This window comes from Sinocyclocheilus rhinocerous, unplaced genomic scaffold (genome assembly GCF_001515625.1).
Source record: "Sinocyclocheilus rhinocerous isolate Xijiao unplaced genomic scaffold, SAMN03320098_v1.1 scaffold324, whole genome shotgun sequence".
Taxonomy (NCBI): Eukaryota; Metazoa; Chordata; class Actinopteri; order Cypriniformes; family Cyprinidae; genus Sinocyclocheilus; species Sinocyclocheilus rhinocerous.
Genome location: NW_015644072.1, coordinates 63,291 through 79,387, shown reverse-complemented (window position 1 = coordinate 79,387; position 16,097 = coordinate 63,291). Strand labels below are relative to the sequence as shown.

Genomic DNA, 16,097 nt, shown 5'->3' with positions numbered 1-16,097 from the left:
GTTTCCACACACATTCACGATAATGTTTTGATTTGTCATGTTTATGTTGCTGTGTTTAGTTATACGGAATGGATCCGTGTACTGTAGTAGATATATGCAGTCAGCAGGCTGTTGGTTTAGGTTTTTTTTTGGCATCTCCATGTGGTCCTGTTCGGTATCGCAACTTGGCTTCTCTAATATGTAAAAAAGCTCTTTGCTGTTGCTCTGTACACATACTATAAAATTCAGATTTTTTTTTTCTTTCATATGTGCTTATATGGGCTCCTTATATCATTTGGTTCTTTGATGTCCTTTTGGAGTTTCTAAGTGTCCTTTTTTGGAAAGTCATCTAAATTTATCTTGAAAAAAGCTTGCAGAAAATATAGATTTTTTGAGAATCACCCTTCAATCTTTTGGTTTACTTTGCTGGATATAACAAATGATGACAAAATAAACATTTGAAACAAGATAAATGGTCTATGCTTAATTTCATGAAGTGTGCGATTTATCGCGATTAATCACAGAAAAAGGATGTTTGAAAAAGATTAAAAATTGTAATCGATTGACAGTCCTAATTTAATTGTAATTAAAATAATTGCAATGAAAAAAAATAATGTAATTCCCCTAAAAAATAGGCTCCTTTTTGGCAAAATGCAGTTTCTTATTTTTTTTCTCTTAAGCATGTCTGATCCTGAAGCTGTCTGACATATGTTTCTGTGGTATTCTACAAATCTGTCAGCTTTACTAGCATGCTGCGACTTGTCTGTTGGCAAAAAGCAGTTACACGTGTGTGTGTGTGTGTGTGTGTGTGTGCAGTCAAAAAACAAGAGAAAGAGAGAGGACTGGATGTGTTTATGGTAAAAACACTATATTAAGCTTCAGCATTTACAGATTTCAGTCTCTGGATTTAAATAATTGAATGTCTTTAAAAGAAATATCCAATTAAATTAGTAAATCAAATGTAAGAAATATATCTTTTTATTCTTCAGGAAATATTTATATGGTAAGATTGTCTTTGGATTTTTGTCCAAGGTTTTTACTAAAAGTCTTGAGAGTTAGAATGGCAATCTGCTTGCGAACACGACCGAGATCTGCTGAAAAGCACATACTGTGGTAAGTTCACTGTTGACATTTGCTGCTTTATACAAACTCTGGCATTTTGTCAGGCTGCTGTTCAGAACTCGCATTTTGTACTTTGCTCTTCCCTCTCTGTGGAAATATATGGATTTTGCTACACAGTACTGAATTATGAGAAAGAAAAACCTCCTGTAGATTGTAATCGTACCGTAATTTTCCTCAGTATTTAATGCTCTATTATATATCTTCTTTCCCCAAAACCACATGAATAATTTACCTGCTTGTCTTGACAGTGGCTGTTTCTCTGATAACATATGCATGTTGACAAGACATATATTTGATACCTGTGTGTTTTAGTTTGGAAATAGATCATTACATATCTAAACATTTCCTTTTGATTATTAGGACATTTGGCAGATGTTGTTGAGGCATTGATAGATTACAATGTATCTTATTAGTTAATATTGTAGCAAATTAGCTCAAAAGGGAAATGTATATAAATAATAACAATTAATTAAATTAATTACAAATATTTATATCAGCTGCCAGAAGTGACTGTAGCAGAATTAATATTACCATCAACTAATCTGTTTGTCCAGCGAACATGCAGTGTAATTTCGTATTAACTCTAGGAAATGTTATTTTCGTGGCCACAGAAAATAACTTTCTTACATACTAATGCATTAGAGCATGTAGCAAGATCGGCTCGTTAAATTGACTTTGTTTACAAGCGATGACAGAATAAAATGTAATTGTGCACAAACTTTTTATTAACTACACACTAAGACATAACTTGTCTAAACAAACAAATAAACATACAATCACGCATACACATGGGAAAAGGGGAAGTAGAAATGAATGAATGAAGACCGTTATAGAAACCAAGGGAATGAAGCTATGGAAAGTCAAAGTCAATTAATCACCTGAGCGAACCATCAGCACCTTTGTAGCAAAGGGGTCTACCGCTTACACTAAATCTCAGTTAACTTCAGTTAAATGTGCGATACTTGCATTGCCTTAGCCGTTGAATGAACGTCCGGATTCAGTCTCGGATGAAAGTCTTGATGGTTCAACAGTTCGGTGGTGTTGGAGTTGTGATCGAGTTCTTCTGGGTTGGTGAGTGATGAACGCCAAAGATGTTATTCTGACTCGGTGGTCAGGAGATTTCTCTCCCAGGTGGAAAGTTGCAACATGGCTTGCTGCGACTTTAAGGTCCTGCCGGCGCGAGGGAGGTCCCACGGGATCGCCTGGATGGATGTCTGAGAGGCAAGAGTGTAAGAGCAGTAAGAGAAGTAAGTAAGAGAATAGAAGAAGAGCGGGAGGTCACAGAGTAGTGAGGCCTTTTAACTTCTAGCAAGGTCACATCTTCTGAGTTTGGCTTGACCAATGGAGGTGTAATTTTTGGAGGGAAAGAGTCTCTTTGTGTGAAAGCTGGCTCTTTTGCGTGATCAGAGTGGGCAAGCAGTTATGTATCACTTTATACTCTGATTAAAGCATATAATGCACGTTACGGTATAAGGAGGTGGTATGCACCAATGGAAGGTGGACTAAAAAAGGGTTATTTTGATATCAAACACGGTACCAATACAAAAGACAATATACAAAACAGTAATGATGCACACAATGTCCTGGGGATGTGCATGTTCATTCACAGTTTGTATGTGAATTAATGAAAGAAAGTCCTTTTCTATGGGCAGTTAAGTAAGAGGGAGGTTTTCTATATTTTTTGGGTTGTAAAATTTTTCTGGTTACTCTGGTAACCAGAGGTCTGTTCTGTCCCTTTGGGGTTATTTGCATTTCAGGGGAAGGGTTCCAGAGAACCTCATGGTTTGCCTGTTTGGTGTAGAGTGTTTGTGGATTATTTGTTAAATATAACAAATAATAATGTGTCTGATTTGTCCAGCTGTTACAATATAAACAAACATTCTGATATATTCATTAGCAGTTAGATACTAGATTATTTCCAGACATTATCTTGTGCTTTAGAGTATGCTGAAAAGATTTGCACAATTCTACTGAGTAATGGACCATTACTCTAATGAGTCTAATGCAATATCATTAAATAGTGGAGCTATGTTAAGTTTGCATCTGTTGAAATAGTTAAGTTTGCATTCGTATTCAGAGTTTGCATCTGAGTCACTGTTTGCATCATAATTCTGATTTAGAGTTTGCATCATAATTCGTATTCAGAGTTTCTATCTGGTTCAGAGTTCCAAGTCTGATTCAAAGTCAAGAGTTTGCATTTATAATAAATATTAGTAGTCGTAGTAATGTATATACATCAAAATTATTTGTAGCATTCTCACTCTGTTCATTTGATCGTTAAACAGCAGATATCGTCTTTTAAACTAGATATTTACTAAATATTAATTCCTTTACACTGTAAAATGTGGTAACCATGAAACTGTTACCTGACTTAAACCCATAAACACTTGGTTTGTTGTTGTAAATTATTTTATATAGGTTGATTAATCGATATTAAGTAGTATTTTTGACTTCAATAAAGTAATTTAATTTATAATTTTAGGTCACCAGTCACACACACACACATATATGTGTGTGTATATATATATATATATATTTATGCATTTAGCAGGAAAAAAAAATTACGCATTTAGCAGATGCTTTTATCCAAAGCAACTTACAGTGCATTCAGGCTATACATTTTTTTACCAGAATGTGTGTCCCTGGGAATTGAACCCACAACCTTTTCCTCTGCAAACACAATTCTCTACCACTGAGCCACAGGTACATACATACGTGTGTGTGTGCGTGCGTGCGTGCGTGCGTGCGTGTGCGCGCTGAAAAAAGAAAAAAGTTGTACTGAGGTCTAAATACATTATCAAACTAAACAAACTAAATACATTAATGTATACCAATGTTTATTTGGGTTGAATCAGGTATACATGTTCATGTTAAAGAAATACTGTCCAGCTATCTAGAGAATGTAAGTGTTTTTTTTTTGTTTTCTGAAGGGTCATTTCTACAGGAACCACTCAAGCCAGCACTTTATGACCCATCTTGCGTCTTGTTTTTTCCTGTGCCATGTTTTTTCATCTGGGTCTTTAAGGGGATAGTTCACTCAAAAATAAAAATTCTGTCATCATTTACACTCAGTTTGTTCCAAACCTGTTTGAGTTTCTTTCTTCTATTGAACATAGCTATCTTCTGTTGAAGATATTTTGAAGAATGTGGGTAACCAATCAGTTGTTGGTCCCCATTCACTTCCATAGTATGGAAAGAAAAAATACTATGAAAGTTAATGAGGACTAGAAACTGTTTGGTTACTCACATTCTTCAAAATATATTCAGCAGAAGAAAGAACTCCAAAGTTTGATTAACTAGAAAAATAATAATGTGAACTGAGGTATCGATAATATTTCAAAAACAGGTCTGAGTTTATTACTCTGGACTATAGGGAGTTGAAAAACCCTTAAGGGGATAGTTCACTCAAAAATAAAAATTCTGTCATCATTTACACTCAGTTTGTTCCAAACCTGTTTGAGTTTCTTTCTTCTATTGAACATAGCTATCTTCTGTTGAAGATATTTTGAAGAATGTGGGTAACCAAACAGTTGTTGGTCCCCATTCACTGAGACGCTGCGTCTTGGTGCCATACTTCCGGCGTCCCTGCCAGCGCTTGCTTCATTCCTAGGAGCTGACGTTGGTCTCACCGCACGTGCTTTTATAGCTTCCTGGTCATTACGTCACCCGCCGTGACGTCTCGCCCATCTATTGGTCTGATTACACACGAGGTTCAGAGCCCGTCACGCTGAAGGGCGTTCCCCTAGCGTTTCCGACGCAGCGTCTCGTTCCCTCGAGGAACTAGGGTTACATACGTAACCCGAGACGATCTCTATTGAGATGTTCTGCTCAAATAAAAGTGTAATAGAGCATGTCTGTTTTCTTTCACTTGGTCTTTGCGCTTTTTGCTGTGACTCAATCTGCAAGCAAATTGTGGGTTGACGTTCTTTTGATTTGTGCTTATGTGAAAGTGCAGTAATTCTGATAAAATGTGAAAAAAAAAAAGAAATTAAAATGACAATGATCATGATTAATAATATTAATGAACAAAATGTTTGTGATTAAGTATTTAACCATGATTGTGCAGCCCTAAATGAAATGTTTAATTCAGAATATATAAAAACTAACATGCACTCTTTCTGTCCTCTGCTGTTGGATAATCATAGATTTAACATTAAAAATAACACTTGTCCTTGCAGTTGCAAGAATAGCAGTGTCTTAAATGTATGTTGCAATTTTCAGCAGTCCTTCGATCAAATGCTTGGCAGTTTCTTCTTTTAGTTGTAAAAATGTTCCCTTAGATAACTAACTTTCTGTCACCTTTCATTCTGTTACAGTTTCGATGTGGAAAATGGGATGTCGATCGGGCGCAGTCCATTGGACCCCAGTCCAAGCTCAGGTCTGGTCCTCCAGGCCAACAGCCAGAGGCGAGAGTCTTTCCTTTACCGCTCGGACTCAGATTTCGACCTCTCGCCCAAGACCATGTCCAGAAACTCCTCAACCGCCAGCGAGCTGTAAGCTTTCATCACACACTAAAGCACAATATGTCATAGTACTCTGTCACTGGACTGACTCAACATATTTTTCTGATTTCCCACTTAATTATTAGTTCATCTTTCAGCATGTAGCTCTTGAAAGCAGTACATTTATTTCTATCTTTATAAAAACTAAAGCATATTGTAAATATAAAATCAGTGGGAAATACAGTTCTCAACCTGTATTACTTCTGTAATCTCATGTATTTCCAAGTAAAATAAGGAATGTTTTTTAAAAAGAAATGGGAGTGCAGAATTAAGAAATAAATCTTTCATATCAGTCTAGAGAGAAAGAGAGAGAGAGAGAGACTGTATTATTAAAAATACAGGAAAACAAATATTTTTTTATATATTTATATATTAAATATATATATAAATATATTTATTTATTTATATTTACACTTTTATTGAAAGATGTATATATTTATATGGCAATCCCAATCCTCCATAGATTTTATCCATCAGGAAATTATTTAATCTGTGATTGGAGGGGAAGGGGTTAAAAAGTAAGAAGGATTTGTGACGTCAAACGATGTGGAAAGGTGTTTCAGTGTCAGAGCGAAATATTAATATGCACCAGCCAATCATTAGTAATAAGACAATGAAATTGCTTTAAGAAAGTAAATTCAATATTGATTTCTTGCTAAATTTGTAATTTGATTATGATTGTTGACTTCTCTTTTGCAGTCATGGGGAGGACATGATTGTAACGCCGTTTGCTCAGGTCAGTTGGTTATTGATTTAATAAATGTATAATATATACAGTATATATGCCCTCTAGCTATATATATTAGGGCTGTCAAGAGATTAAAATTTATTATCGAATTAATTGCATGATGTACCGATTTCAAAATAATCAGTTTGAGCTGAGGGGGAAAAAAAGATAAAGTCATTATTGTGTTAAATGAGAAAATCATTGAATAGACATTTACATTGCTGTTAGAATTTAATAGATAATGCTATGAGATTAATGGGATTTAAGTGGGCATTAGTGAGTTGTAAAAAAAAAATTAAATATTGAATGTGAATTTATACTCTCAATATGATACTCTAAAGACTGTCTTTATGAATGACTCACTGAATCATTGGCTTATTTGATTTGTTCAGAAATGTGGATTCATTCAGTAACGAAACACAAAAACCTATACGGGGAAATTTTTGCCCATATCTTGAATTTTAGGGCATATAACTGCATTCTCATAGGCTACATCTCACAGTCAGTAATTTTCCAGCATCATGTTCATCAGCATCTGCATGCAGTGTAAGATTACATACAATCAGATGGCGGGAGCATTAAATGCGTTAATAATTTTAATATATTATTTCTTTGATAATTAATCGAATGACCCATTAATCAAACTAACACGTTAAATCGGCAGCCCTTATATATTAAAGCCTTTTATATTTACAATTTCACAAAGAGCTCACAAAATTGTGCATGGTACTCTGCACATTGATTTATAATAAGATGTGCGTAAGAAGGGATTCTGTAGTTCTGTGGCCATTGTATTGTGTAGATACGTGGATGTGTAATATGTCTTACAGTCACTCTGCACTGTGTGTGTGTGTGTGTCCTGTAGGTTCTTGCCAGTCTGCGTACAGTGAGGGGTAACGTTGCAGCTTTAACCCACATGCAAGATAGAAACAACAAGTGAGTCTGTAGCAGAAACACCTTCAGACAGTCAGTGAATGGAAAGATTAATAAGAAAATGATTTATAACAATTGTCACATGAAGTCTCTTTAATGTTTTTTCTGTAAATTAGGAGACTGTCAGGCACTAACCCTCAGTCGGCCTGTAAAACAAGCCTGTCCGGTGAGTGTAAGAGCATGAGCTGGTCTAGCCAAAGATGAGGACTTTTTCTTATACTGTAGACCTCAGCCATATGTTTAGAGATGTAAAGGTTGAACATCTGAATAGTGACCCTTAACATTATTGATGTTCTGACATCTGAGGTTGTTTGTTGCAGATGAGGCATATCAGAAACTCGCCGTCGAGACTCTTGAAGAGCTGGACTGGTGTTTGGACCAGCTAGAGACCCTGCAAACACGTCACTCCGTCAGTGAAATGGCCTCCAATAAGGTATTTAAAGCAATATTTCAGTCAAAAGTGAAAATTGGAATCATTTGTTCTCCTTAAAACAAGAAATGAGTTGATGTACGAGCAGTTCTTTTACATACAGTGTATTTATGCCCAAAGATGCCTAAAAAGTCAAAAAAGCAACATAAAACTGGCCATACAGTATAGCATTTACACTATGTTAGCTCACAAGCCATTTGCGGTGCAGATTTTGTCATGAAGTCTGTAGTTCATAAAACGTTTCATTTGCCCATTTCGAAGCTGTTGTTAACTAAAACTAATAAAAATCATTTTAGTTCATTGAAACAGAGCTAAAATAAAATTAAATATAAATATTAGATGAAAAACTTTTAAATGTAAAAATTCTAAATGTTGTGTTGGCAACAAACTGAAATAAAATGTTTAAATTGAAGTAATAAAATTACTAAAAAAAAAACTAAACAGAAATATTTTAAAATTATTAATAATAATAATGAAAATTAATAAAATAATAAAACTACAATTTAAATGAAAACTGAAAATATAAAATTTAAAATATTAATAAATATTATATTAGTAAATAAATAATACTAAAATAACACTGCACACAGAGCTATCATATGACTTCAGAAGGCTACTTTTATGATACTTCTAGTAATAAATATAATTTAATGGAATAAATTGGTTTTTAATATGTTTTTGGGTACAGAGTAGTACATTTTGATTTTAAGGTCTTTATGTTAATAATAACATTTGAGTAATTTGTAACTCAGTATTTGAATTAAATTCCCGTTTGATGTTGTGCATATTACACACACAGAGCCATGCATAAAGATAGCAACAATGCAATACAATACCAGCATATTTCAGTACAGTACTAAAGAGAAACGTGGACGTAAGCAATGTTGACAGAGTGGTTGCAGTTATTATAGTGCATGAGACATACTGTAGTACAGTATGTTTACTATTAGTCAAAAGTGTGGTCTTATTTGACTGAATTTATGTTTCTCATCAGAGAAAAAACGCTCATGCTGGTTGTTCTTTTTCCTAAATACAGAACTGTTTGGGTCTTTTATTGCAATGCTCCATATTCAGTTTATATTACAGTATATGTTAACCAGAGTTGTAAATCATTTTGCTGATTCATGATTACATAACCCCCGACATGCACTGTAGTGTCTGAATGAGTGTTTCCTCACACAGCTTTTGGTATGGACTCAGTTACCATGGTAACCAAGTAACAGTGTGATGACTGTGCTGTAGGGCTCTGACGGCTGATCACTGGCAGTGTTATAACACTCATTTTCTGCATCTACTGCTTACAGTTCTATTCATTGTATCAGTTGCTGTTGTAATTATTACACTGAAATCAGTACATTAGTGCCACTTTTTCATCAGCGCTGGTTTCGAGAAGTATTTTTCTCATTCATTTTTCCCATAGGGTTTAAAAAAAAAAAAAAAGCATTGTAAGCCATGAACCAAACTAACCAGCTACGAGGGGAATCACAACATTACAGACTTTAATTTGAAGCAAAAAAAGTATATGAGAATCAGACAAAACAGCTTTAATGAGGGAAGGAACTACAATCCCATGAAGCATTGCGAATGACATTAATTGAATTACAAATGCCAGAGAAATATAAAACTATTCATTTAATTATTCATACTATTATTCATTGTTTATCTACAGAAACAATAGCCTATATTTAAGTTCATTGCAAAATATGCATTTATACAAATATCTAAGTATTTTCATAGTGTAGGGAGGCCAACTCATTACACGATTCGCGGTGCTTCATGAGAGTGGGCAGAGCTAAAGATCTCCTTTGGCACTCTTTGCTCACTGCAACTCCCTGATTGGTGGATTTTTTTGCACTGCATCATGGGTAATGTAGTTTTTCACCACAAATTCCTTTATTGCACAATATGATTCTTTTAAAAATAAGTTGAATTAATGCGAACATATGGGTTCAGCAAAAGAATATACAATCGTTTAACAGCCTTGCAGCTCACAACAGGTCTGTCTTTAATGTTTTATCAGTTATTGTTAAAAATCAATTTCCTAATGGAGAAAATGAATGGCGTTTTTACTTCCGGAACTTGACTGTTGCGAATATAATGTTTCTAATGTTTTATTAATTTTATGTGTTGTATTATTTTTAGTTTAAAAGAATGCTCAACAGGGAACTAACTCAGCTGTCAGAGACCAGCCGGTCAGGAAACCAGGTGTCAGAGTTCATAGCAAGCACAATTTTACGTGAGTGACTTTGTCATTTATATGCACAAATTTAGAGACTGGATTTATGATAGCATGGTGTGTTTAGCATTACTTCAGAGAAATATATATTCAGTATTTTTCTTCTGTTTTCCCCTACTGTCTTCCTTTCAATCTGAATTTAGCTCAGGGCTTTTCACATACTCTGTGGTTTGTGTTGCAGAAAAACAGCATGATGTGGAGATTTTGTCAGCAGCGTGTAAGGAGGAGAAAAAACGCCGTCCGATGTCTCAGATAAGTGGAGTGAGAAAACTGAGCCCCAGTCCGAGTCTCCCTCCCGACACACGCATCCCTCGATTTGGTGTCAACACACAGCATGAGAGCCTCCTGGCCAAGGTGTCCCTTCATTTCACTCTTTGTCAGTTCTACTGTAGATCAGAATTGGGAAATATATACTAAAATTTGCGATTACCTTTTACCAAAAATTGCGATTACCTTTTGTATTTTTTATTCCGTGGTGGAAACAGAAAAACAGAATTGTAAGATATAAACTCAGAATTCAGAGGAAAAAAGTCAGAATTGTGAGAGGAAACTTAGAATTCATAGGAAAAAAGACCAATTTGTGTTTATATCTCACAATTCTGACTTTTTCCCGCATTTTTTCAGTCTGATTTTTTATTTTTTTTAAATATTAATTAGGCCAGTGGGTCTCAACTTTTTTGACTCCAATTGTCCACAACAATATTCAAGTGACCATAGCTTTTTATAGTTGTTTGTGATTTAATGTAAAATAATTGTTTCAATATTTTTACTCCCAATTTCTACCCAATAAAATAATTTAGAGCTTGGAATAACTAGAAACATGTATTGTCATTATAAAAAAAAATGCCCATGGAGATTTAAGACTGATTTTCATGTTCATTTACATGACTTTTCAAAAGTCTAGAAATCACAATTTTAAAATTATTTAGTTTAACTTGTATTATTGCTTGACTCCAAAGTCTTGATGTGCAGAACATACTGGCTAGATTTACTTACAGCAAAAATTATTGAGGGTTTTATTCATTTTTACTTTTTTTATTAGTACAATACAGAAAGTATGATGCATGTTTTAAAAAGACATCATAATATACATTAAGGTCTTTCAAGGTGATCTTTATTTATAGTAAGTAAACGGAATTAAACAAAATGTTTTTGTTTTTAGATTTTTAGTTTAGTTCAGTTGTTTTATTTTTTTTTAAATTTTGCTTATTTTAATGCTTTTGTCTTATTTTAAATCATCTTGATGTCTTGATGAAAATATATGTATTATTAACTATATTATTTAAATAATAATTTTAAAACCTAACAAACTACTTTTAGTGAAATATTTTGATAAAGACTTTATGCTGTCTTTCATGGATTCATAGTGCTATATTATTATTATTGTTCATGTTATTATGAGTGCTCTTCATTGGAGTAGAATGACTGTATTTTTCACTCCAGGAGCTTGAGGACATCAATCGTTGGGGTATAGATATTTTTAAGATAGCAGAGTATTCTGGGAATCGGCCACTGACGGTCATAATGTACACCATTTTTCAGGTAAGACATTTGTCTAGAAATGTCTCTTGACATAAATGTTTCACTGCTTCGCTATTGTTCGCTAATATAAATAGCCTTGAATAAAAAACAACAGATAGAAAAACTGTTAGAAAACCTGCCAGAAGAAAAATCTCATAATTTTATCATTGGTATGTTTAGCATTAACTGAAATTACTGTTGCTTTTCTGTATATTTTTACGCTGGTTTTAACTGCAGATTTACCTGACAGTTGACTATATTTTTATACTCTGTAATTGTCAGGAGCGAGATTTGCTCAAGACCTTTAAGATCCCATCGGACACCTTCTTAACTTTCCTCATGACTTTGGAAGATCACTACCATCCGGACGTGGCCTACCATAACAATATCCACGCAGCAGATGTTGTGCAGTCCACACACGTTCTTCTCTCCACACCTGCCCTAGAGGTCAGCATGGATGATCGCGTACATGCATAGTGCTCATGGGAAGTAACCATTGTTAACACCAGGATTTGTTTTTTGGGTTTTTTTTCAGGATGTGTTCACAGACCTTGAGATCATGGCTGCTCTGTTTGCAAGTGCTATTCATGATGTGGACCATCCAGGAGTGTCTAACCAGTTCCTTATTAACACAAGTACGACTCTTTAATGACAAACTATTAAAATAACTCCAAAATCCATCCCCACATCCATTCAACACAAACACTGGAACACCTATTTGAAAAACTGATGCATCGAAATTAAAATTCTTGATTGAAACCAAAAATTCAGAATGCACTTGGCCGAAAACCAAAACCGAAAATAAATGTTATTTAAATAAAGATACGCCAAAATTTCGGTGCATCGCTACTAAAAGGCCAGCGGGACCATAGTATGTTATTTTTCTCTTCACTCTTTCAGACTCTGAACTGGCTCTCATGTATAATGATGCCTCAGTGTTGGAGAATCATCACTTGGCTGTGGGCTTCAAGCTTCTCCAGGAGGAGAACTGTGATATCTTCCGCAACCTCAGCAAGAAACAACGACAGTCCCTGCGACAGATGACTATAGATATGGTGAGACTTTTATAAATGTCTACTACACCTCTTCCAGGAATACTTGAATCTGATTGGTCAGTCAATATAAAACGAGGAGTGTTATTTCCCGATAACAATCATCGTCATTAGCAATGCCGAATAACACAACGCTCATCCGGGTATTTGAGGCCGGCGCTCCTTTCACGTCTCTCATATCACACCACCACGCTCTCGCTTGTTTCATTCAAACACAACTGCTCATATTGTGCCTCAGCTATTTACTGTATTTGCTGTAGAATGAAACTGGAGGACTTCGGTATTAAAGGTAGGGTAGGCGATTTCAGAGAGGCTAGCAATAGCAAGGTAGCTTTGAAAGCATAAGATCCCACCCTCCCTGCATAATCACTCTGCAAAGCCACGCCTCCTCCAAAACCCATGAACACGCACAAGCAGACCAGAGGCTAACCAGCGACACTGTGAGAGACGGCGTTGGTGGAGGATTGAATGCAACGTTGTCAGATTACTTCATGTCTCATTCACCGGTGAGAAAACATTACAGTACAAAGTGCATAATATTACAATAATAATGCCTTCCATTCTCGCTCGGTCTGCAATAGCGTAATGGAACGCGCTGATGACGTATCATGTCTGTGCAAACAGGGTGTGCAGAAGTATGCAAATACATATGTTGACAGGCAGGTAAGACAGCCTATTGTAGCCCTCGGACCGAGGGATATGATTGGACAAACATTTTATGGTCCTATGCCTTCCATTTAGACCACTTAACTTTACTTTACAGACTAGGGATTGTTATAGTAATCATTCTGATTCCACTTATTATTAGTTATTTTAAACAAGTCCAAAATAACTGATCCTTACTACATTTCATTATATATTTATTTTTACAACAGTTCTTTCAGGTCCTTGAATCTGATTGGCTGAGAGCATTTTATAGTGGTGCAATATTCTAGTGATAACAGCACTCCAACCATTTTACCGTTTGTATTACTCCACTTGCAGTATTTACACAGCGAGTGTCATATCATCATTTACTCACCCTCAAGTTTGATTTTCTTTCTTCTGTTGAACACAAATTAAGATATTTTGAAGAATGTTGGTAACCAAACAGTTGCTGGTACCCATTGACTACCGAAGTGTGGAAAAAAGACAATGGAAGTCAGTGGGGACCAGTTATTCACACACTTTTGTGTTCAGCAGAAAAAGAAAAAAAATGAAATTGAGGTTTGGAGCAAAGGAATACCGGTTTGGAACAGCTTGAGGGTAAGTAAATGATGACAGAATTTTCATTTTTTCAAACTATCCATTTAAGGAAAATATAGTAACAGTTAATGTTTTATTTTACATCATAACCAGATGTCTGATAGTAATGATGTATGAGTGAATGACACAGATTCAGTAACTGTTTTTAAATGATTCATTGAGGTAATGAGTGATCTGTGACTCCTTTGTGAGTCAAGTTCATAAGAGTCGTTCATTTGTGAATCAGACTACTCCGGTCTCTCTTTGTTGTTTTATTTGAAAAGACTGTTATGAAGCTGTTATGAAGCTGAATGACATGGGGGGAGGGGACTGTATTTCCAATACAGTGTTTTTAATACTTGTAGATCTATTATCAAATTCCCTGTTGTCTCTCCAGGTATTAGCCACTGATATGTCCAAACACATGAATTTCCTGGCTGACCTGAAGACAATGGTGGAAACTAAAAAAGTGACCAGTCTGGGAGTCTTGCTGCTGGACAACTACTCAGACCGGATACAGGTAGTGCACGTCTCATTCTACCAATACAAAGTACAATTCTAGTCTGCCAACTCTATTTAGGTCAATTTCTGAGTGACTAGTCGACCATTTTTTGGCTTTTCAGTTCTATTTGCACAATTGTAAAAATTATTCATTCTTTTCTTCGAAAGGTGCTTCAGAATATGGTTCACTGCGCTGACCTCAGCAACCCCACGAAACCCCTGGAGCTCTACAGAGAGTGGACAGACCGCATCATGGTGGAGCTCTTCAGACAGGGGGACCGTGAACGTGACAAGGGCATAGAAATCAGCCCCATGTGTGACAAACACACAGCTTCTGTGGAAAAAACGCAGGTATGTCTGGGAGAGTCACAAGGGGGCAAAAAATTGAGAGAAAAAATTTAAAGAATTACACTATTTTTTAAGGCTGTCAAAGGTAATGTGTCTATTATGATATTATTAAAATATGTTTCAAATCATAAAAATTAGAATATAGATGTAAATAAAAAGTATTTTCTGATACTCTTTTAATAATTTGTGAAATTACAAAAGCCAAATATTCCAAAAAGGATTTATAATATCACATTTAATATTTTCTCACACTGTATAAATGGATTTTAACTGTAAGGGGAAAAATGCATTTAGTTGTAATAAATAAATGAATAAACAGCAGAATATACATGTAAATAATAAGTATGTTGAGTATGCTGTTTTGTACTTTAAAAAAAAGGGTCTTTATAGTATTGCACTTAATATTTTTCTCACACTATAAATTGTTGTTTATTTTCATTACATGAAAAAATATAAATATTAATATAATATATAAATGTCTCTAATATAAATATTAGAGAAAAAAGTGAAATATTACAAAATTTCTTTTGTAGGACTTTCAAAGTTAGTATGTGCATTTAAGATATTAATAAAAGATGTTTAATATAATGACTCAACATTCACTCAATTTGATTCGTGAAATCATGAGATGAATTGTGAATATTTTATTCTATTATTAGCAGTAGTTTTTAATTGGAACAAAAATCTGAATTTAGTTTTGTTAATAAATAAATAACAGTAGACTATAGATGTAAATAAAACAAACTCTCTGATACTATTTTAATAATTTGCAAAATGATGACATAAAATCCAATAATTAAAAAAAATCTTCACAATATCACTTTTTTTCCCAAATTGTATAAATAGGTGTTTATACATTAAAAATATATAGCTGTAAATAAAATTGAGAAAAAAAGTTAAATATTACAACATTTATTTTTCAAAACTGTCAAGGTTAATATGTGCATTTAAGATATTAGTAAAAGATGTTTAAGTTATGATATTGACATAAGATATTAAAATGTATGTGAGTTTTTAATTGTAAGACAAAAATCAGCATTTAGTTTAAAAAAATAAATAAAAATGTAGTATAATATAGATGTAAATAAAAAGTATTTTCTGGTACTATTTTAATAATTTGCAAAATGACCATATACAAGCCAATTATTATTTAAAAAAATCTTACACTCCATATTTCTCACACTGTATAAATGTGTGTTCATACGTCAAAATATGTAGTTGCCGTTTTAGAAAGCGGCTCCTTCACAAATGAATCATCATATGTGGGATTAACAAGTTTGAAAAAGCCTGTCCTGTACTATACTGTACTAATGATGACTGTGTTTAATTATTGCTTCTTAAGGTGGGGTTCATCGATTACATTGTCCATCCTCTATGGGAGACATGGGCTGATCTGGTCCATCCAGATGCTCAGGACATTCTAGATACATTAGAGGACAACCGCGAATGGTATCAGAGCATGATCCCACGCAGCCCGTCGCCCACCCCGGAAGAGCAGGACTCACGGGCCACGCTGGGCATC

General features: G+C 34.6%; 1 protein-coding gene across 1 annotated transcript in view; it reads left to right on the top strand.

Moving 5' to 3' along the window:
• The window catches only part of LOC107757940 (cAMP-specific 3',5'-cyclic phosphodiesterase 4C-like), a 75,986-nt gene that overhangs the window by 51,914 nt on the left and 7,975 nt on the right, over positions 1-16,097 (top strand). Inside the window, exons 2-6 of the mRNA XM_016575547.1 lie at positions 5,418-5,594; positions 6,303-6,339; positions 7,196-7,266; positions 7,380-7,429; positions 7,584-7,696. Coding sequence (XP_016431033.1) covers positions 5,418-5,594; positions 6,303-6,339; positions 7,196-7,266; positions 7,380-7,429; positions 7,584-7,696 — 448 coding nt within the window. The remainder of the gene's footprint in view (positions 1-5,417; positions 5,595-6,302; positions 6,340-7,195; positions 7,267-7,379; positions 7,430-7,583; positions 7,697-16,097) is intronic.